Source organism: Lethenteron reissneri, chromosome 52 (assembly GCF_015708825.2).
Source record: "Lethenteron reissneri isolate LAM-NWPU_2019-01 chromosome 52, ASM1570882v1, whole genome shotgun sequence".
Classification (NCBI taxonomy): Eukaryota; Metazoa; Chordata; class Hyperoartia; order Petromyzontiformes; family Petromyzontidae; genus Lethenteron; species Lethenteron reissneri.
This window is the reverse complement of record NC_083830.1, coordinates 1,620,259-1,643,427: the sequence shown is the minus strand read 5'-3', so window position 1 is coordinate 1,643,427 and position 23,169 is coordinate 1,620,259. Positions and strand designations below refer to the sequence as shown.

The window sequence follows — 23,169 nt, the reverse complement described above, 5'->3', positions numbered from 1 at the left end:
GGTGGCTTTGACAGAGCACAAAACTAAACATTCTGCTGAAATCGTAGATTTGCATTCAGACAGCCGCTTGTCATGAAACGGTGCTCAAGTGTCGTGAGTTGGTCTGTTGGGTCACCAATGACTGCACAAAAACCCACCAAATTACATTTCATCCTGCACTTAATGGGAACATTTCAGTCCTGAGTATTAAAAGCATCGGTTTGTCAACTGATAAACATTACTCTGGCAGAGTGGGTGTGAAAGTGCTTTCTCTAATTTGTGGACCAGAGATCACTTGAGGATTCTCAACACTCGTCCCTTGCCGAGCGATGTGCTTGTACATACGTGGCAGTACAGCAAGGTCGCAGGACTGGGATTTGTGTTGTCTCAGTTGAGTTGAATTTCTCCCTTGCACAGTACCAGAATAATTGGGTCAAACCATTCAAAAACATGACCTTCCTAAAAAACTAAATATGAATAATAATGTATCCCGATAAATTCGCAACAACAAGCCATTTCACTTTTTGGAGACATTTATTTTTTTGCATCCATAAACTTTCAAATATTGCATTATGCAAGTGAAGGCAGCTTATTAATACAGTTAAGGACCTTTTCCCATAGGTCACAAAACAGTGCATTGCAGCAAGAAGCAAGAGCACTCAACGCAAGTGTCAAACGACTTTCGTAAGGAATTGAACTCCCTCGACAACATTGTCGAAGCGGAACACGACGACGGACAAGTGCTTAAACCACTGTGTTGAACGGTTCCACGTTAAACATTGCGCGCGTGTTCATGGAAGTGACCAGCAGCCCCTTAATTCACAGGAACCTTGAGAAACTGGCCATTCTGTCACAATCAGCGCATGCTCAAGTGAGACACAACCAGGCTTCAAAAGAGGAAGCAAGGGGGGGGGGGGTGCAAACTAAAATGCTACACGTGTCCCCAGCTAAGAGTGAATATATTACGGCATACGATTGGCAAATGGCCCTAAAACGGATGGAGTGGCATTTAAAACTACTCGCAGGGTATCCATCAGTTAAAGAATAAGAACATTTAGAACTTTAATTGGGTATCGAGGTTAGAAGCACAGGGCCACAGGGTGTTGGATGATCATCCACAGAAAGTATTCAGCACAATTTGTTTGACCAAATCTGGAGAAAATTGTGGCAATTTAGTTTTTGTACCGCTATGTTATCCGAGACCTGTTCCACCAACACTGAGCTGGCACCTCCTTCAAGAGAAAAACTCCAAATTCAGTCACTCTCCAAGAAGGCATTTAAGACGAATATTAAAGATGAACGATCACCGCCACCACACCATCACTTCTTCCTGCCAGATCTCACAGCTGCAGCGGTGGAACAGGGCTCGCGAGCCACTGAATTACACGGCAAATACAGAGGGCATTCACAGCAACAATGTGCCATCCACGAACCCAGTGAATGCACTCTGTGTACGTGTCGGTGCAAGTAATGCTCCACACTCGGCCGTTGCATAGTTCGAAATGTGGAATTGAAGTTCGTGGATCTGCCTGTGGCACACTGCAGAGCTGCCCAAACACTGCCCGGGACAGGCCACATTCGATTGTTACGAAGCAGTCGTGACGACAGTGCTCGTCACAGAGATCCCGAAGGGCCGAACATGACTTTTAGATACCTTTGGTCGAATCACACGGTCGTTGATTGTAATAATAGTTGATCAAGCTAGGACTGTAATCATTGGCTTGTGTCCTCAGAACTGATTGAAAGACAACAATTAAAAACAGTGTTGCCAGGTAGAAAATATTACTCCCCCCTGCCCAGCACCCGATTTGTTCGGCTGAGATCAACGCAGTAATGGCAATCATTTTCTGGCCGTTTCGAAGTGGCAGGCCCCGCGTGGCTGTGTGGAGTGTACAAGGACTCCTTTACTTACGAACAATCGATGTACAAACAGAAATCTGGAACCGAACTCGTTCGTAAGTAGAGGAGTCTCTGTAGTCCGGGCAGGAGGTTCCTCACCCTGCTCTAGACAGACCGGCCCCCATTGTTCGTTTGAGTCGGGAGACGCTTCGACTCAACCATCGCAGAATTGGAGAAACAACCAGAACGTGTCCACGCACAAAAAACAACGCTCAGCGTACCGAAGCAAACCTGCCGTCTCTTCACCAGGTAAACAAAACATTAAGTACCGTTTTCATCTGGGGCAACCGGCTCCCAACCGTTGAACAAGAGATTCACGAGCTTTTGTTTGGTGAAAGTATTCCATGAGATTCAATGTAATCATTTGTTTGAATGTTAAACAATTGATACGTTTCAAACTAACCTGTGCAACTCTTAACCTTAAGTGCTTCAGGCCCGGGATTCCTAAAACACCATTCATAACTTTCCACTAGTTTGCATTTCAATACCAATCTCAATCCGCTTAAATGCACCTGATGATTTTAAACAACTGGAACCTGCACTGTGGTGGGTTAGAGAGTTGTGGCTTTAAAAACTCAGCTGTAGTTGTAACATTTAAATGACCCTACCAGTTGAAACCAATTTGGCAATTCAACACTCCCCACGGATTCACCCATTATACACGCACACTCAAAGCATAACCAAGGAGCTACGCTTATTCTACTGCTAGAATGACAACCCTCCGTTCATACAAGATGGCCCACAACTCTCTCTCCACTGGAGCTCCATCTCCTCCTCTTTGGTTGGACCTTTGTAATTGTTACCTGTCAGCTGCCATCCCGTCAGTTATTTTCATCATGAATTGTCATGAAGCTGTGTTTACACGAGGGCAGCAATGTTCTGCCAACTGGCGGCCCATGGGCCAGGTAGGGGCCCACAAAGATGTCGTGGAGTGGCCCACCAAGAGATTTGGTTCACAGAGACGCAACGTGGTGAGACGACAGCACACAAAGAGACGGATATGAGAGGGCTGTGGACAAGAGAGACCATCTCGTGAGAGGGACCCAAGATAACGACGAGAGCCTTCCAGAAGCACAGATTAGGAGTCACATTTACTGCCGTTGTTATGACACCACGGTCACGTGATGTCATGACATCACATGGCCCACCAGCTTAAGATCATTTTACGTGACTTGCCACGAAACAGAGTTCAAGAACGATGCATCAGTTCATATCAGACTTAAAATTGCGACATCAGACCTGACGTGAGCTGGACTGAACCCAATCCCAGGGCCTTGTCTCTTGGACTTTGGCCAGTTGGGAATTCAGTTTCTCTCCACTTGCTACGAACTCCAGTTCCAAATCAGAGCTTGCACCATTGCTCGTTACCCTCCGCATCCCTCGTGGTCTTCACATTAGCCACTTGTTCTCAAAATGCTCCTCGGAGTCAACGGCGCAATAATCCTCGAGGGCCAGGTCTCACCACACTGCACTTGTTTTTATTATATCTGGCAGTGGCGATGCCGTGAAGAGCACGCAAACCGCAATCGGAAGGTTGTGCAGTTAAATCCCGGCCTGGGCTGGACTCAGCTCATCATCTCCCTGGGGTAGGTAAAACAGCAGTGGTCGCCTCATTGGCAGTGTCTGGCCTCCTGCCATAGGAATGTGGAATGCCCAACACTGGCTCAGGTGTGCCAACGGAGATGAGCACTGCTCCAACATATTTTCAACAGGTCGACACTTATTTTGTTTGTTACGTATCTTTATGTTACATGCAGTAATTGTGACCTTATGGGAGTTTTTATTTTACTCTGATCAAGGTGTTTGTTCTCTTGGAGTACAACTTATATACCAAACTGCTCACAAACATACAGCATGAAGATTACCAACCAAGAGCATTGTATTCTTTGAATACTTGCAATGAGCAATGTTAACTGCAAATCCTCCAAATGCAATCTTTCAAGAGACTAGTATTGCTATTTCAGTTACAGCAAAGTGAATATTATAACAAAAACACCATTTACAATACGGTACGTAAAAAAACGCATTGCCTCCAACCCGAATTGCTTCCTGTTAAATGTTTACAAAGCAACGTGCAAGTATCAGACCTCAAACAGCAAAAGACCAGACTACAAGCTACATCTCCCGCGCAAAACAAAACGAACGAGCTAATCCACGCATCCATTTGCCAGCCTGATCCGAGTAGCGTTCTCAACAACTGGCACGAAGATAATTCTACTTTCATAAATAATGGCTTGACTTTAAACAAGCTAAACACGGGACAAGGGGGCCGTGGGCGACCCGGAGGTCAGAAGTGCGGAGCCGTCACGGCCGAGGGCCTGGGTTCAAACGCGGGTGCCCAGCCGCTGCCTGTGAATGCACCGGGGCGGTTCTCAAGCGGGGCGAGTTGATGGTCTCCGTCGGTCACCAGCGGACTGCACAATGAAGTAATCATCGGACAATTTGGTTCCGCACTTCATCTGGCTAAATATATTGCTTTTACTGTCATAAATGCGCCAAAGGTAACAGAGGGTGGGTGGGAAAACAGTGCACCCCAGAGTGGATGATGGGTCACTTGACGAGGTTTTGTGAGATTTCAGAAACAATTCAGCCCGCAGATCGTTTAACAACACGAAACTCAAAGTAGCGATTCGTGTTGTTTTAGAAAATAAAAATTCCTCTCCGCCACGCCGCCGTCGCTCCGCACGACAATAAAAGTGTTCCCTGCACAAACCATCAGCCGCGTGGCCGTCTGGGAGTGCGCAATGTCAGCAGCACTATTTCAAGGCAAGCAAACTCTGGACCAGTTTCGACTTCAAATTTGATTTGAACCAAGCAAGCCTGACCCTGCCGATGAGAGCCGCGTCATGTTCAATGTGGAGAGACGGTTTACGTGAAGGAGACATATCGTGTGCCTATTTATGTTGTTTTGTGACGCAGGGTGATGGAAGCACTGCTTTGTGCAAGTTGAAACGGATCCATCGTGTCAAGAGTGCGATTGCGGCTATCACCATTCGGATAAAACTGTGAAGCACAACATATGAATACATGACCCGTCCCTGTGAAATGTTTCACTACAACTCGGCACCATTTTATTTGCCATTGGACGCACATTCCAAGCAGACCTCGTCTGAACAAGAGCATTGAAGCGCTCTTCAGGCGTATTATTATCGTTAATAAGAGCACTGTGACCTCTTTAACCTTGGTCTTTATGGGAGGTTGATATCTGAATAAGAGTTTTTTTTAGCAAACTGTTGAATTCTGATTGGAACTTCCTACAGGAACTTCCTACGGACGGCAGATATACTTACAGAGGCAGGGAATGGAGATGTCACAGACTTCTCCAATTCAATGTCTCTCTCTCGTCTGTCCTTTTAGAAAGTTCTCCAGTGGAAGAAACGAAGTGTGTTCACTCCGTTACATCTCATAAGAGGTCCCGTTCATTCCCTATGAGGGGGGTTTGGCATTTGTCCTGTCAAGTGCTAATGCCAAGTTGTGATGGGTCTTTGGGCTACCATCAAAGACTGGGCTGAGGACACTGAAGTGTCTGCGTGTACGTGAAAGAAGGAACACGTGTGCTCTTAAATAACCGACTTCCCTCCCCGCACTTTCATCACTGAAGGATTGTCAATGTAAATGCTCGTCACGAGCCGAATAATAAACCTGGCGCACTGTGACGCACTTTGGTGATTATAAAATAAAGGCAAATAAAGTGTCAGGGTTACAGCACTGCAACAAATGGTCGGAGTCCGCACATCCACGACTTATTACCGCACCTCTTCTGAAGATCTCAGTTACCGTTCACAACGCTGCGACAAATACACAAACCTCTTTATAGAATTTTTACAGTTAAACAAAAGGTTACGTTTCAGCCACTTTTAATTACAGTATATTACTTTGTTGAATATCGATACTAAATATATTTTGCGCACATTTAGTTACAGCAACATAGTATGACCGTTTTTATCTCCATTAGAATTTAGGAAGGCTTTTTCTGATATCTTTTGTAGCGCGTAATTATATGTGCGGTGTAAACAATCGCAGAAGTTATTTACGTTTCATGTCAATAATCTTACAACGGATAAGTTTAAGTGCAGAGGTTAACATCAGCTGGGTGTCTGTCTGCCTGGGTCGCCGTAAAATAATGTCCCGCTGTGACTTCTACCACACCACATCCCGCTACGATTGCTAACACACCACAGCCCGCTATGACCAGACAAGAGCAGTCACATTCATACTCCAGCCCACGGCGACCCGGAAGATATCCAATGAGGAATGAAGCAGCTTTGGGGTTATGTGGGAAGTAACCTTTTCTTTTCCGTTGTCTTAGACCAGCGTAGATGCCCCGCGACCGATCGTTTGGGAGGTTTGGCCTTTGCTGCTCGCTTTGCTCTGTGGTTTATTCCCCCAGCGCGCTGTTTAGGAAGTCGCCGGTGTTCTGTTCTGAAGACAACGACTTGAACACCTGAATTTTCTGCAAACATTGACACACACACATCACGTACGGTGCATTAGCTTTCACGATCATATATATTTCTGTAACATATATCCAATCATGCACTATACTAAAAGTCGAAGTTCCCTCTGCTTAGGTCACACAGAGTCTCTAAACTTGCACATGTGCGCGAGCACTTTTTAGTTTTTGCAAGTTTTACAGCAGTGTAGCTCTTGGATGAGAAATCAATGAGAATGACCAAAGCAGAGTTAATGCACCCGATCTCACCGTATCCCACAAGCCAAGCAAATTCGAGCCTTGTTAGCGCACTTGAATGGGGGATATTTCCAAGCTTTCCAGGCATTGTAGGCATGGGGCAGTGTAGCGGCCATAGGCTGGCAGTGCCAAGGGTCAGCCCTCCCACGTGTGCCGGGTCTCTCCAGGTACCGTGGTTTCCTTCCAAATGCCACAAATCAAAATGGAATCGGGCAAACTTTGACCCTTCTGATAAAGGGCCTCGAGATTCAGGAAGACTTTTTTGGGTTGGATAATTGGCATTTTTTCATTTTATTAATCTACCATTTACGCCAAACTAATTTTGTCCCGTCGACAGCCCTGCGTGCGAGCGAGCGACTGCATACAAACACCCAAGCAGACCACAAAGCGCTCACCTGTTTCTTGAGCGCTTGCAGGGATTCGTAGTCGATGCGCGCCAGCTTCTGACGCACCCAGCGCGGTTTGTCGGGAATGACGAAGGTGAGCATGAACTTCAATGCGAGGAGCGCGTGCTGAGGAACACAAGAGTCCAAGCCACCGCGCTCACAACCACCGCTACCGCCATTCACCGTCGGGGCACGGAGAGTGCAGCAGCGGCCGGGAGCCTCCTTAGCGAGGCCCCAATAGGGGCCTTGAGAACAACGGCCGCCCAAAAGCCATCTCCCCGGTGTTGATGCTCGCGCACGCACACCTGCACCCGGTACTACTCGCCGAATACATTCACCGACCCAGGGAAGGCCTGTGATAAGTTTCAGAATGTATTCGCACGCTCAAGAATTTTAACTCGTGGTTGCCAGGATCGCAGCGAGCCGACTCGTTATTATGCCGTTGCCTTCACGCACGCGACTTCACACGCGCTGAGAAGCACAAATACTTCCAACTCTCGATTATCCAGGGCAATTGGGGGGTCGAGGTAGCCCGGATTAAACAGGGATAACGCAAAACAAGTAAATGAGTTTATAAAAAAGCACACATTTCGTACTTGCGTTCGTAGAATGGGGGTGAAGAGACATCGAATGTGCGTTGTGTATTTTATTTTAAGCAATCGATTCACTTGTCGATACGGTCACCTAGTCCCTGTGCCCACATCACCGGCACTCGTGAAAGGCGGGAATGAGCACAGTTAACCAGCAATCCAGACAATCGGCCCACAGATGGTCTCCGGATAACCGCATTACAGATCACAGGGTGGGGATGCTAGGGCCCAAGGGAGAGGGAGGAGGGGGGCTTCTTGGATTTCGACGGGCGTCTCACCTCGGCGGCGACGATGATGAGCACGTAGTTGAGCGTGACGCCGCCTTCCTGGTCGAAGAATGTTCGCACCTGCTCGGACATGGCGATGAGCGCGCAGTTCGTCATCACCGCCATCAGCCCCATCACCTCGAAGGCCAGCTGGGGGAGCGGCGGGGCAGGAAACGCACAGTTGGGTGGGGAGGAGGAGGCGGCGTCGGCAGGGCGACTGTCTAAGTTGGAATGGAAAAGTCCATAGCCTGACGGAAGTGGCGGCTGGCCTCGATGAAACGGTGTCGATTCCCGACACGTTCCTCCTCAACCCCCAAGCAACACGGTCCATCGGTGTTCTAAGGCTTTGATCCCCACCCAGAAGATCTCTCGTCTCGGTCCCCACGCCCCCCCGGCCACAGCACACGTCGCCCCTCCACCACGACTCGACATCGCGCTCTCAACAAGCCACGCCTATCGCTGTGGAACACGTGCAAGTCACTGGGAGCTAGGTGCGGCGACTGTGAGTTTTTTCGACGTAAATCTTTTTTTTTATTAACAGACAAGATGATTCCAAACACAGCTTTAAGCCGATGCTATGAAACGTGGTCATTTTTTTGCAAGAAAAGCGTGCACGTTATTGTATGTCAGACCAAAACATTCGAGAGCCCGTTTCAGACAGCTGAGGCGAGCACTGTTCAGCGAGCAACTAGAAAGGCCAACACGGAACACGGGGAAGCGTGGGTGGTGGTGTGGTCAAAACCACTCCCGGCCACCTTGCTCTAGGGTATGGATGTATGTTGAACTGCTTTCGCACCATACGTAGCCAACCGTGTTAATCGGAAGTGCGGGGCAAGGACAATAAACTAAACACAAAAAGCTGTTCTAAAGAAATTAATTTACTACCCAGTGCTGACGTTCACACACCACAGCAGGTACTCATTTAAGGGCGAGTAGACCTAGGGGAGGGCCTACCAATGCACGTACGTACGCACGCACGTACGTACGTACGCACACACGTACGTACGCACACACGTACGTACGTACGCACACACACATACGTACGTACGCACACACACATACGTACGTACGCACACACACATACGTACGTACGCACACACACACACACGCACAACAACAACTGCCATTCGCCACAAACTGGCGTTAACATCACCACGGCCCTCGTGCCAGGCTATGTAAACGTTAAGGCCACGCGAAGTGTTGAATGCCCGCTGGCAGGTAGTCACGGGACAGACCCAGGTGCCATGGATTGACCGAGATGACTGGCCGATGCACCACACACGCACGCACACGTAGTCGCACGCACACACACGCACGCACGCACACGTAGTCGCACGCACACACACGCACGCACGTACCTGCCAGACCCCGATGTTGGCGGCGGGCAGGGAGAAGGGCCGCTTGAGCACGCAGCACAGCTTGAGCGCGTCGGAGCGCACCTCCGTGACGTTGTTCAGCACGGCGAGCACGGCGGCGAGCGGGTACGCGCACGAGAAGAGGCTCACGTAGCCAAATTGCAGGAAAAGCTCCAGGTAGTCGTCGAACGTGCCCTGCGGGGAGCGGGAGGCAGGTGGGCGCGGGAGGGGAGACGCGGTATGGACGTCAATGCTGCCGTTGCGGTCGCGCGATAATTCTGCTATTCCACCAGGGGGCGCTGCGTTCGAGTCCCAATCGGGAAGGCTGCCAGTTTGAAGACTTTGCGTGTTTCGAACTTGATCACAAAGGTAAGGACGCAGGGCCTGCAATTGTGTGCTCGTGCCACTGCTGGCGGAAGGAGCTCCGTTAGCAGGAGTTCTAGATCCCCCGTCTCGAGGTGCACGCGCTGGCCAGGTGTCTGCCGAAGGTGGGTTCTTACACTTCACCACACCGCACGTGACCCGCGACCGACGAGCCGTGGCGTCATCATCTACACCGCTGGGTGAACAGAGGCGCAGCGGCGGTGAGGGGTGGGGGGGAGAATTAAGAATCTTGCACCGTTGTTTTTAAGCGCCGTGGCAGGAGATCAAACCGAGCCGGCGACCGCCGCATTGCATGCCCGGCGTGCGGACCGTAGCCCCGCGGCGGGAGCAGCCCTGGTGAACAGAAGTAGCGCCAGTCCGGTCACAACCGCTTTGTGGCACGCCAGCAGCGGTCGTCTCTCAAGAGCGATTGTTTCTGTGAGCTGTGGCCGTGGAGCTGCACACGTGGTGGTGGTGGTGGTGGTCTGGCTGTTTGTCGTTGACGTGATCGCTGTGGGTAGGTTTGCCACGACGTGCCGATAGGACGGTACAACGGTGACTATCGCCTTTTCTTTGCTAAATATCGTCATTTTGTGATTACTGGGGATCCTTTTAATTTTCTTCGTTATTTTATTTCCTGACAAAATATTGAATAAGCAACTAAATAATTATTTAACCTGTAAATTAAACAGCCATTATCCATCAAATTAATGCTTTGTTAAAATGCTTTCCACAGTAAGAAAAATGTATGTTTGCTATCATAATTTGCTCAGTTAGTCGATTTGCTAAATAACTGTCTTTTTTTATCGTAAAAACGAGTGGCAGGTTCACACCGAGTGGCCTGCATCTGCCAGCAATCTTCATCCATCCTGGAGGTACAGCAACGCACAAAACCAAAACAATTCGGAAGCCCAATCACAGATAACGCGATAACCGTCATCGCTAGAAAGTCCGTATCGTATCGCATCGTGGAGGTAGCAACGCGACGGCGGGCGTAGTTGGGGCTGCGGCGTCGTACCAAGTACGTGCCCATCTCCCCCTCGATGTGGATCTGCTGGCGCAGGGGCGAGTCCTTGTGATCGGACGGCGCTTTTTCCGAGCTCGACCATCCCATCTGCTGGTTCCGGCGCTTGCGCAGCCAGTAGGGCAGTATGGACTCCACCAACTGGTTCAGGATCTGCGATGTGATGAGTAGCGCTGCGAGGCTCTGTGTACGGGAAGGGGGTTGGGCGGCAGAGTTGAAAGATCTTTACACACTTTTACAAAACCTCGTTACAGGGCTAACAGACGTGGTGTTCACGTACCGTGTTGTCGCTACAACGCGGTTCTTCCATCTAGGGACACTTTCTAAGCTGTCGATGACGAACTACTTTCCTGAGCTGCGCGGTGCGAGTATTCTGGGTGTACGCGCGGAACGATACCCTGCGCGGTGGAGTACCCTCATCTCAGTTCTTTGTCCCGTCATGGGACGACTGACCACAGGCTGATTTGATCACGCGAATGTGATTTAAATATGCATTGTTTGTATTTAATTATGCCCGGTAATGCATATACAGATATTCCTCGCTTAACGTGTTTTCGTTTCACTCGCACTTCTGTATCTGCGCGGCGCGTTACAGATGTGTAACTTCGACTTTGTACTGATAGTTATAGGTGTTTTAAAAAAGTGCACATATTGTGAGCATGAAATTCAAACCTGTCTTAGGAGCTTCATGTCTTGCATGTAGAAGGCGATGTAGAAGAGAGACGCGAAGCAGTTGGTGAAGTTGAACTGCCAAGGGGAAGAGTAAAAACCCAGAGCGTGGTGAGGCCTTGGCGATCGTCAACGTGAGAAATGAGGCCACTTTTCTTGAGGATCAGTGGCGTTAAAATTAGTTCCAGGAATTCAAAGCGGGGTGTGGGGGGGGGGCTCAGGCCACGCTTGTGGGACAATTAAACATTCGGTGGTTCATCTTCTTGGTTCTTTCGGTAAAGTGACGTAGAATGGAAATAAAAAAATAAAAATAAAACAGCTGTTCTCCACCTGAGGACGGCTGCTTGCGTTGTGGCCGAAACGTCGTGAGAATTATTTTATTATGTTTTATTTTTATTATTTTATTACTTCCCTTCTACGTGACTTTACCGAAAGAACCAAGAAGATGAATCCCTGCAGTCACGAAAGCTTTAAATCGAAATTCAGTGGTTCATCAACTCAAATCGAGCATTGGAAATTCCACATTGGAATGACGGGACAAGTCCTTCTGAAGGTAACCAGTATAGATTTGAAGCTTTCGTTAATGCAAGGATTCATACTCTTTGGTTTTTTCGGTAAAGTCACGTAGGTAAAAAATAAAATTAAATAAATGAAAAAACTAAATTAAATCACGACGTTTCGGCCTACTGCATCGGCACTAGGCCATGCTTTCCCACCTGATGACGGACGCTTGTGTTGCGCCCGAAACGTCGTGATTTAATTGAGTTGTTTTCATTTATTTAATTTAATTGTTTTACCTACGTGACTTTACCGAAAAAAAACCAAAGAGTATGAACCACAGTGTACTTTCCACACTGAGAGGCCAGGCAGGTAGAATGAGTGATCCAAATGGAAAATAAATGTTCCTCTACCTCTACGGGCTCTCTATGTGCTACGAAGGAACGGCCATGCCCAACACGTCCCCTCTGAGTATATTCTCTCTTTTCAAGGTCAATTTGTTGAGTTTATGTATTGGTGCTCGAGTACCACCAACGCAGCATCAAGAAATAGTTGTATTTTGACGGAGGGCCAATGCCCACAACATCAGCTTGCTAAATATTTGATTTGTTGCCATGGGTGTCCCATGGAGAGACTGCAACCTGCCACATGAATCTGGAATTGATGGCACATTTCAGACACCATGCCTTGATACTGACGCCGGCGTTGTGTTTAGATATGTGTTCTTGACAGGAAGCGTGCGTGTTTTTTTTTTTTTACTCAAAGGCACCGTGTAAGGAATGATACTCACAACCAACACTTTAAGGATGAGGTGGTTCTGATGCGTGGACTCCAGCCGATGATTTTCTGAGCCAAAACAAAAAACACAAAACCAATGCAAACCACTCCCATACTAAACCAGTGGCACAGCGCATCACCACATCATTGTCGGGCAATCGTGTAAATGATTACACACGACTGTTTATTATTGATCAACAATACATTATATCAACAAATTCAGAATTAGTTGTTTTTCTTCCAGATTATATTCCAATTCTGTTATCGGGATCATCTCACGAGAAGGGAGACGTTTCCATTTGAAACTCGTTGCGGTGAGCACTGCCACGCATTGTGTCAGACAATGGTTCTCACCAAATAACCTCACGGCACTACTCCCGATAACATCACAGCATTACTCCCAATGTCCTCTCAAAAATCTTCAGACTGTAGAGTCGGATTATTCCAAGATAAGGGACCGGGACATTCGGCGACAGCTCGGGACGGCTTTCATCCAGCAGTGGATAGCTTGCATCCGTCGATGAAGACGATGACAACGGTGGCAATGCCGGCGAGACAGACGACGATGTATCACGAGTAACGGCCCGTGCTGCCCCCTCAGCCACTGACCCCACTCGGTGAGCAGCTCCGCCAGGTACCGGTAGGCGCGGTTCATGGCCTCGATGACAACGGCGTAGATGACGCTGGGCACGTACGGCACCAGCACGGCCAGCGGCCCCCCCTCGTCCGCATCGCCGTCGCCGCTGTGCCGCCACGCCAGCACCCACGCCTCCATCCAGAAGTAGACGTCCATGGCGAGGTAGGAGAGGTAGAGGCAGGCGCACACGAAGGGCACCGACACGGCGTACACGCGCAGCGAGCGGCGCCAGCTCGGGTACGTGGGCTCCCTGCGGCCCGTCACCGGGTTCATGCCCAGCTCCCCGTGGAAACCCGGACGCGGCTCCTGCCATCGTGGGGGGGGGGGAGAGGGAGGGAGGGAGGGAGGGAGGGAGGGAGGGAGGGAGGGAGGGAGGGAGGGAGGGAGGGAGGGAGGGAGGGAGGGAGGGAGGGAGGGAGGGAGGGAGGGAGGGAGGGGCACAGGTGTTTCTGTCCACAAGCATAGGGCAAGAGATGGCAAAATGTGTGACCGAGAGGACAGGACCCGTAGCTTGGCATGGAGTACCAAGCCGACAGGTTTCATGGTTCCCCTAACCCTACCCAACCGACGCAACGTATAAGAACATGGAGCAATGTGGCTCGCATCTGTAATCCAATACAATTTAGATTTACGTCGTGCCTAAATGTGACCCCATCTCAAGACACTGTACAGAATCAACAGTGGGTGCATTTAGCTTCTATACAGATATAGAGTCCGTCATGTAGGTCTCTGCGCGAGTCTATGGGAGTCGAAGGGTCCCTATGTGTATCTGTGAAAGGCACAGATGTAAATGGCCAAAGAGGCTGATCGGGTGGGGGGGGGGGGGGGGGAGAGAGGCTGGCCTGGTCGCACCTCGAAGTCGTGCCTCATGAGCAGCGTGCCCCAGCAGAAGGAGAGCTCCGCGCTGTGCCTCTTCCACAGCTCCAGCACCACGGTGGCCCACGCCAGGTTCAGTCCCGCGAACAACACGTACTTGTCAAAGTCCTCCCAGGCAAACAGGTAGTAGGGCAGGCCCATCAGTGCCATGGGCACCAGCGCCCACGTGAAGAAGCCCAGGAAGCCAAAGTAGAGTGCAATCTCCTCCCCAAAGTAGCGTCGGATCGCCTCTGTAGATGGTGAACGAGGGTCGAGGACATCGCAGGGCAGAGAGAGCAGTCCGCAACCCCGAACCTCCTTCCGTTCCTCCCTTAAAGCTCACCTCTTCTACATTGCCCAATTTCTTCCGCTGCTATTCCGCTCACGCACGCTGGTTGCCCGTCCCAGCACTAACCAGGCCCAATTCCGCTTACATTCTGAGAGCATATTTCAAATGATTTGGTCAGAGGCATAATGTAATGCGTATATAATGATCCGTATTGTTTTGGACCGGCTACGGGAAACCTACACGCTAATTGTATGCGTGTAAAGTAATTGAGAACTCTGACGGCGCAGGTGACAGCTCGTAGGCATTAGATAGAGGCGGCACTCACCCAAAGGCTGGTAGGATGGCCTCGCCTGCTGGTACCACAGCGCCGACAGCTTCTTCAGCTCCTCCGTGTCGTGCAGTGGGTAGATCTGCACCAGCAGCCGTTTGGACTGGAATCGGCGGACTGATCCACGTGCGGAAGACAAAATTTGGGGGGTGGGGTCAGGGCGGGGTGGCCGGAGGGAGACAGGGTGGTGACACGATAACAACGTTAGAGGGAGAGAGTCAATACATTTTGCCTGCGTTCTGCAGAGCTTATAAACACATACACTTTTCATCAATGCTATTTTTCAGATGCAGCGATGGTTTGAGCACGGGCCAATTCAATAGTTGCGCATAAGGGGGATCAGAACTTTGAGTTGGTGCCGAGGTACAATATTGAGGGCCTGGTTGATGGGTAGGTGGTTGATGGGGAGGTGGTTGATGGGTAGGAGGTTGTTACTGGCAAGAAAACATGTAAACTCCCCTGCAGCTTGCAGGTCTCTGCAGATATTTGGTGGCAGAATTCCACTTTGTGGATGAGCTTAAATAATGCGACCTGGGTGATGTCACTTGGACGTGCTACGGCGGCACATCCAGACGAACTCTAAACGTTTTGGAGCAAGTTACAACTAATTTTGAAATAATTAATGTATTCGTGCTGCCCGTCTGTCTATCCATCTGTCCCTAATTGGGGCATACGATGGATGACCCAATATTTCGGGGCTCACCTGATTGAAAACTGGCCAAATGTATGAAAAAGTGGCCAAAACTTGGATGAAACAAACCAGAAGCAAAGAGGGCAATTTCAAATATGCAAACTGACGTTGCCATCACAGGTACCCATCGGTACCACAGCAACGTGTTGCACCCCTGAGAGCTGTCCGTCGGCTCCCATACCGCTTCACCTAACACTTACACGTCGTGGAGAGCGTGACGTAAGCCAAGTGTATGCATGGTTTTTTTCTCCCTTGTTTCTCATGAACGAGGAAGCTCCACACCCAAGACGTGCAGCCCAGGATGTCAATAGAGACTTGGCGCGTATTTTTTCAAAAGACAGCCGAGTTTCACTCTCTAAAATAATAAGTCTCGAGTCCGTGCGAATTCCCCCCCAAGTTGCTTATTACGACAGTGACTTACACACGGACTTTCCCGGGTAGAGCTTGATGTCGGAGTATCCCGGGATGCTGATCTCCTCCTTGGCGCGCAGGTTGTTGAGCGCGTGCTTGACGATGTACTGCTGCTCAGCCATCGTCAGGAACGCGACGTTATCATCTGTAACGGCGCGTGCGCACACGCGCACGGATACACCGCGGGACACTCATCGTATGCGATGATGGCAGTACAGCAAGCAGGTGGTTTGTTTCTGGCAAATATATTCGTTGAATAAGGGCTTGGCGGATAAAACAGAGATTAAGCCGCACTGTGGCTTCATCTGTGGTGTTGGCCACCCACCCCCCCGTGTGCCGTTTCGGCCTTCATACGTGCTCGCGAATAGCACTTGCCCCAACAGTCTGTTAAGGCTCTACTTAATCTTTGGTGTACCCATTTGGGATGTAATGAGGCACTCTCCGCACACACAAGTGGTTGATGATCCGTGTGTGTGTGGACCTGAGTGTCATTTCTTATCCCACAGTAAAAGAGTTTAATGTTTCCAAAATGATACCTTCGGTAGTGCTGTTTGTTCCTGCCCGCTTGACAATCCAGGCCTTTGGATTTGCGCTCGGCAACAGCAATATGTGACAACAACAAAACACACTCGCACATAGAGATGTTCGTCTACCGGAGTATCCTTCGAAGGTGTGCCGTGAGAGGTAGGTGAAGGCCCTCATGGAGCCATCCTGACAGCGCCGCACAAAGCCAGCCTCCTCCGCCCCAATCAGCAATCGCTTCCACGTGGCTCCCACCACGAGGGTGCGGCTCTCGCTGTCCGCTTCACCGCCCACCCGCAGTGGCTGAGCCTCCAGGTAGGCACCTACAGGCATGGCACGGGGCGTAAGCGATCCGATATTCTTCACAGAACCCGGAGGTTGCGGACCGTCAATGTACGTATGTTGAACTTCTTTCGCACCGTCCATACCCAGCAAACGGCGAGTCGCGACCGAACATTCCACAGCCACGTCAGTGGCTCTAATGTTAAGATGACCAGAGGTTAAAATAAGGCTACCGTGGCGACCGCGCAACCGACTGTGCCTCACCGCCGTCGAGGTCGTTGTCCCGCAAGCGCGAGAGCAGCCAGTCGCGCGTCACCAGCTGGAGATGCCGGGACAGCTCGATGACGACCAGCGGCTGGAAGCCCAGATGCTGCTCCTCCTCCTTCTGCGGGGCCGGCGCTACCGCCCCGGCCTCCTCCGCCTCCTCCTCCTCCACCAGACGATCCAACCGACGCATCCTCTCGGTTCGCGTGCACCGCGCCCACGTGCCCTGTCTGTCAGGTGGCCGCTGTCAGAGCTTGACGACCTAACCACCGCACAGGAGCACAGATAGGAAATAAGTTCCGCCACTGTTGCTTATTTTAATATTTATTCATGTTACATAATAAAAAAATGCACATATTTGTACACTGGGCAAATCATGACATTGTGATGTTTGCAATATTTAGGTAACGTGCAATATAATAAAATGTATCAGATTACACAATGGATGACAGATTCATAAGCATGCCGGAGCATCATGTGAGAAATGCACTTGTGAAAGAGACACGACATAGAGTTCTGACTTCATACACAACTCAAACATGCCCGATCCATATTCGTTTTTTGCGTTAGGCCACGCTGTAGTTTTATTCCAAATGTTTTTGTGAAAAACCCTTCAACCACCCAACATTTACCAGGAAATATCTTTGTCAATGAAATATCTTTGTAAATGAGGCAATCTTGCTGTTGGGTCATGGATTGAATAGTGTCAATAATTTTAGCATAAACCTACCACATGACTGAAAGCAAAAACTAAAATGGATCATGGTACTGGCTACAGCAAAACCCACGTATTAAAATAAACACATATTTAAGCGAAAAAACCGAAAAACCTGTATTATGGATATTGGTCGTGAAAGCATGCGTGTAAACTGAAATGCAGTTTACCGTGATACTCAAAAAAATGTTCACAGCATTTGAGTAACAGACTATTATCTTCCACATGCCTCATCTGATATGCACATTTACTGTAAGAAATGTTTAATGAAATATTAAGGCTTGTCAAAGTAGCAACCTCCATCAACACGGGTACAATAGTTTAAGTACAGAGCTGTGTGCTGCTCATGAACGTCTCTTCGCTTGGCCGCGTGTAAAAAGCAAACTAGAAATAGCGCCGAATGAAATGGATCTGGCAGCATCGCCCGAAGGTAAAAATAATCAGGGAACTGGTTCTCTGTAAGCACGGTGCCAACAAAATGAGCATGCGGTGGCACGTGCCGTTTTATAGGCCAGCCACAAAACATGTACGACTTGTACTGTGCCGTGCTTACAACCTCATCCTCGGAGCAATGCGGCAAAGTGCAGCACAAGAGGATCGACTGTGTCGGCGCCGTTTTGAAAGACTGTTCGTGACACATTAACCAACACGATTTGGCGAGCATCAGATGTTGCCGTATCGGTGGCAACGACAACGTACTGGGCAATAGCTCTGGGTTGCCGGTCGCAAGGTCACCGGTTCAAATCGCAGTCTGCGTTCACACGGCACGCAGCATCCCTGCTGGATCGATTAAACACGCACCGTCTAGCGGCGTAGCTACAGTGTGCTGGCGCTGCGACTGCACTGGTGCCCACTTTCTGCAAGGCCCTAAGCACCGGGCCTTGAAAAAAGGAGGGGGGTAAATTTGACAGGTGCCTCGTTTAATTCCTTGCACCTCACGACGTATGCCACCGGTACCATCTCGTGGAGTCTGCACAGGTTTGTGGGAAACCACAAGCGGGTGTCTTGTGGGGGAGACCTATAGCTGGTTGCGTAAAAGACATTAAGTGACTTTCAAATGATACCGGTTGAAACGACAAACTTCAGGGGAAATACCTGCAAGGTCTTAATAATATTCCCAGTATGACAAGGTTCTGGAACAGCCATTTATGAAGCGAGATTAGATTCTCGGTATGTCCGTAAACGCACATCACAAGTTTGGAGGAAAGTTTGATGTCACTGCTTGTATATGAAAGGACATTCTTACGTGACCAAATCGCCCAGAAGGCGCCAGATGTCGTCAGATAATTATATTCTGCTGTATGCCTCGACCAGGTGATAAGGGAAACAGACAACCTTAGAGCCAGACTCCTTCAAGACTATTATGTGCAACAGTATTCGAGACCCTGGACAAAATACAAGAGAAGTTTTTTTTTTATTCAAGACGTGTGCACGTTCTATTTGCAGACACAAGAGCGTGGTATAAATTGCCTGGAATGAGTCACGAAAAAACCTCAAGACGTTCGTCAAATGCACTGCCTAAAAATGGAAAATGATGGGATCGATAACATTTCAGTCGATGACCCTTCGTCACAGCACGGGTGCTATGAGGGGTCATAGCCCAAAATTAAAATGATCCTTCTAGATTGCACGTGCGTTATGATGAAGGGCGATTGGCTTAAATATCGACTTTTATATATTTTTTCCTTTTAAGGCCACAGTTGTTGATAAATGTGTTCAGTCGTGATCACCTCGAATTGTTTACTTTTATTTAAATGCTTTATAGTAAAAGTGTAGTGACATCGCTGGATGTCACCATGCTGTGGGTGCAGTACCGGCCCTAGAGGGGCACGGTGTGCACTGATTAATAGCGCTGGATGGCACCACGCCTTAAGTGCAGTGCCGACCCTTCAGGACAGGGTGTGTGGGTGCCGACGGAAGGATGGGGTTGTGTGAGGCCATGGCACTCTGGTTGACCCGGGAGGACGCGTGATCGGTTAAGTTGACAGAGGGGCCCCAAGAGGGGGCTAGGGGGGTCACGTGATTTGGGACCCAGATCCTTCCCGAGGATTCTGGAAGGTGGACGTGGCCAAGGGCGGAGTCGGCCACGCCACAGAAATTATCAGCCGGGTACCGAGAGGGACCGGGGTGGTTGTTGTTCATCCTGGAAGAAACCCTTCATCTACGATCTCCGTTCAATGAGTCTCCAACACGTGGACTCGGGCCGAAGTCATTGGTCCCGGTCCATAGTAGCAGTTACGTAGTGACTAGTGTAATTAGCCTGGTGGTCACCACCCGGTTAACTACACCAGTCACGTAGTAACTAGTAACTAGTGTAGTTAGCCTGGTGGTCACCACCCGGTTAACTACACCAGTCACGTAGTAACTAGTAACTAGTGTAGTTAGCCGGGTGGTCACCACCTTAGGTTGTTATTCTGTTAAGGGGAAGTTACCCCGTGTGTTGGAATTGAATAAATGTGTTGCCTCCAAAGTCTACGCCTGCGACTCAGTTGAACCCATGACAAAGTAATTGTAAAGTGGTGTAACACCTGATAGGACTTTTGTACAATGACGAACGAAGATATGCCCAAGTTTTGTGTCCTGTACCCCTACATCTCAGACCATTCTTTTCCATTTCTCTATTCGCACTCTTCAACTTTTCTTCCATTTCCTTCGATTCCACCATTCCTCGTCCCAACCCTCAAGCAGGGGTTTCTCTGGATGGCCACCTCGACTGGATGCGGCATCTACAACTGTATTGCCAATTCCGTTTAGGTCAGTGGTGATATTCCCGTCATTCCACATTCATTGACATTGTGTTCAAAGGACGGTAATCAGGTCTTTTCCTCAAATGCCTTCATTACTTGCCCCTTCTTTCATTGCGAGTGCCATTGGCCTCCTGGGAAGGTACATCGGGCCACCTGCGGGTGTTGGGCACCCCCTGGACTGACCGGCAGCTCATCCGCATGCACCAGATGCCACCCTTCCCGGCAAATGGGGCCCACCTGGACCCCTAGGCTGAGGACAATCGTAGGGTCTACCGTCCCCGGGTCAGGATGGACCTGGAGTGTGGAGGGCAGGGGCGTTGACATCCCTGTATAGTGTACAAAGTACAACGTACACCATCCCAATATTTTGTACAAAAAAATCGCCCGAAGATGCTGGATGTCATTTCCAGCGAAACGTTGTACTCAAATTCTAAATGTTGTGGATTCACTCTTCAAACACACCAGTGAGCTAAAGTAACTAATTGGCGTTTTGTTAACGTGACACATTTTTTACTGATTGGCTGTGTCGGGTGGTGGAGGGTTGCGACACATTTATAACTAAAGCGATCTAACCCAAAAACCTTTATTATGAATAATACTGGTCGCGAAACCCTACGTGTTAAACATTATATAACGCTGTAGGTTGATGCATTAGCCACAGAGAGGGCTGAAATAACTAAGAAAATTGCCACCTTCAAACTCACGACTCGCAAAAAAATGAGTCACTTTGTGAGAAAAAAACCCGAGTCTGCATAGAGAGAAGTGCTTCAACCATGAACTTCCCTGTTGAGTTAAGGAAACGAAAGCATCGAATCAAATAGGTGCAGCAGGCAGGGACATTTAAATGCTGCAGGTACAGCCACAAGCCAAATACGTAGTCTTATTGCGAAATGTGGTCGATGGTAGTAGACACGCCATTTATATTTCTGGCATATATGGTCGGTGGCTTCTACATTTTCTGTTGATTCCTCTGATCTTTCTTAATATTTTGTAGTTGTTCTTAAAGTTAGTTTTCGCACTTTTTTTTTTAAACAGCAAAACTATTCAGTTATTCCATGATTGAGATATTTCATTTGTGTGTAAACAATTTCGTAAATAGGTTTATTTGACTCTGAACTGGTCCCAACTCTATGATGATGTCCAGGTTTCCCATAAAGTCCAGTAGTTTCCCCTTTTTAATACTGCAATGGGCAGTTTGCTTCAAGTGTGAAACCCCACCTCCTTTTGCATCAGACGAATGTTTTAAATTCTGGGATATAACATATTGCCCGAGATGTGCATGCAAACTCATCCACGAATTGTAAGATTCTAACATTATCATGAGTTATGGTTCAATCTTTCTTGCCAGGGGCTAACATTTGTGCACGATCATCATCCTGAGTTTTTCTGCCTTCATGTTCCCATTGATTTCCATGCCGTCTTTAGTCAGCTCCACGTTGATCTATATTTGTCTTAAATTTCAGCAGGAAGGGCTTCATGAGCTGCTTGGCTCGATCTCATGGGCGTCCTGCGAGGGTGCGGATGATTTATCCGCATTCAATACTGCACTGTAATTGGTAAGGCGCGTGTCGTTTTATCTCTCTCCCATTCCTCAACATCTCTTTTGTGATTTCTGACAATTCATTCCCCGTGTAATTTCCAACCCTTCTCCCAACTATCAATTCAATTTCAATTAGTAAGCTTAGTTATTCCATTATTCTTCCTGGCGATATGCAATCATTACTTTCGCCCTCCTTGGCATCTGCTATCTGTTGCTTATAATCTCAAATCGGCTGCTTTGTCTGTGTTTGGTGTCCACGAGACCACCTCGATTTGCCTGCAAATTAAAGTCGTGTCTCCCGGGCCCCGCAGCCCCGTGCTTGTGTTCAGGGTTGCCGTCATCCTCCACTCGTCAACGCAGCCGCAGCAACATCGCCGAAGACCGTGCTGATAAAGGAGTGCAGATAAAGGTTGCCGCAAAAACGACGTAACACGTCTGCGGTCCCGTCAGATAAGGTTGACAGAATAAACATTGCCATGAGCGGCATATCAAGGTCTCAAAACAAACAAAATAGCTGACGTGGGTGCATGCAACGGAAGCTATCTTTATGCAATTTGTCACTTCTAATGCAACAAAATCGAACACAATCATTGAGGCCCATCACGAGGGTGGGAGCATCGTCGGGCACAGGCGCCGCCCCGGCACTCGGAGCGCTCAACCCGGCCGGGCCACTAGCAGAGGGTCGGCGAACCTCGCAGGCCTCGCGGGAAAGTAAAAATATACATCTTCGATTTATTTATTGTGTTAAAGAGGCATGCAAATAAGGGTCCGCTTCGAAATCTCTGGGCAACGTTCATCGTGGCCGTATTTACCTTTGACGATCAGTTCCGCTGTGCGGGCGGATGGTCGCGGAACGGAGTCGGCTCACGTGGAAGGCCGCAGCCGCCTCCTCCTCCTGCCGTGAACGCCCACGGAAGTGCTCACGCCGGGGTGGCGGTGCCACGCCAGAGGGTTTCCCTCTAAATACAGACGTTAGCTTGGGGAGGTGGTGCCACGCCAGAGGGTTTCCCTCTAAATCCAGAAGTTAGCTTGGGGAGGTGGTGCCACGCCAGAGGGTTTCTCTCTAAATCCAGAAGTTAGCTTGGGGAGGTGGTGCCACGCCAGAGGGTTTCCCTCTAAATCCAGAAGTTAGCTTGGGGAGGTGGTGCCACGCCAGAGGGTTTCCCTCTAAAACCAGTCGTTAACCTGGGGAGGTGGTGCCACGCCAGAGGGTTTCCCTCTAAATCCAGTCGTTAACCTGGGGTGACGGTGCCACGCCAGAGGGTTTCCCTCTAAATCCAGACGTTAACCTGGGGTGGTGGTGCCACGACAGAGGGTTTCCCTCTAAATCCAAACGTTAACCTGGGGAGGTGGTGCCACGCCAGAGGGTTTCCCTCTAAAACCAGTCGTCAA

General features: G+C 49.2%; 1 protein-coding gene across 1 annotated transcript; it reads right to left on the bottom strand.

Annotated features, from left to right (window-relative positions):
• Positions 1-500: 500 nt before the first annotated feature.
• Positions 501-22,695, bottom strand: ANO10 (anoctamin 10). Its single transcript, XM_061573061.1, has 14 exons — positions 22,590-22,695; positions 16,776-17,037; positions 16,361-16,552; positions 15,718-15,852; positions 14,603-14,722; positions 13,986-14,239; positions 13,106-13,439; positions 12,510-12,565; positions 11,225-11,299; positions 10,547-10,735; positions 9,169-9,360; positions 7,823-7,960; positions 6,964-7,080; positions 501-6,331 (listed from the first exon to the last, which is right to left on the bottom strand). The coding sequence occupies exons 2-14, from the start codon at positions 16,966-16,968 to the stop codon at positions 6,257-6,259; spliced, it is 2,070 nt and encodes a 689-aa protein (XP_061429045.1). The 5' UTR covers positions 16,969-17,037; positions 22,590-22,695; the 3' UTR covers positions 501-6,256.
• Positions 22,696-23,169: the final 474 nt, after the last annotated feature.

Coding starts and splice junctions, on each gene's coding strand:
- ANO10 (XM_061573061.1), bottom strand. CDS start 16,968: ATGCGTCGGTTGGATCGTCTGGTGGAGGAGGAGGAGGCGGAGGAGGCC. Junction 14,723..15,717: donor CTACCCGGGAAAGTCCGTGT/GTAAGTCACTGT, acceptor CACGTGGATCAG/TCCGCCGATTCCAGTCCAAA. Junction 9,361..10,546: donor GGGAGATGGGCACGTACTTG/GTACGACGCCGC, acceptor CGCTCCCCGCAG/GGCACGTTCGACGACTACCT.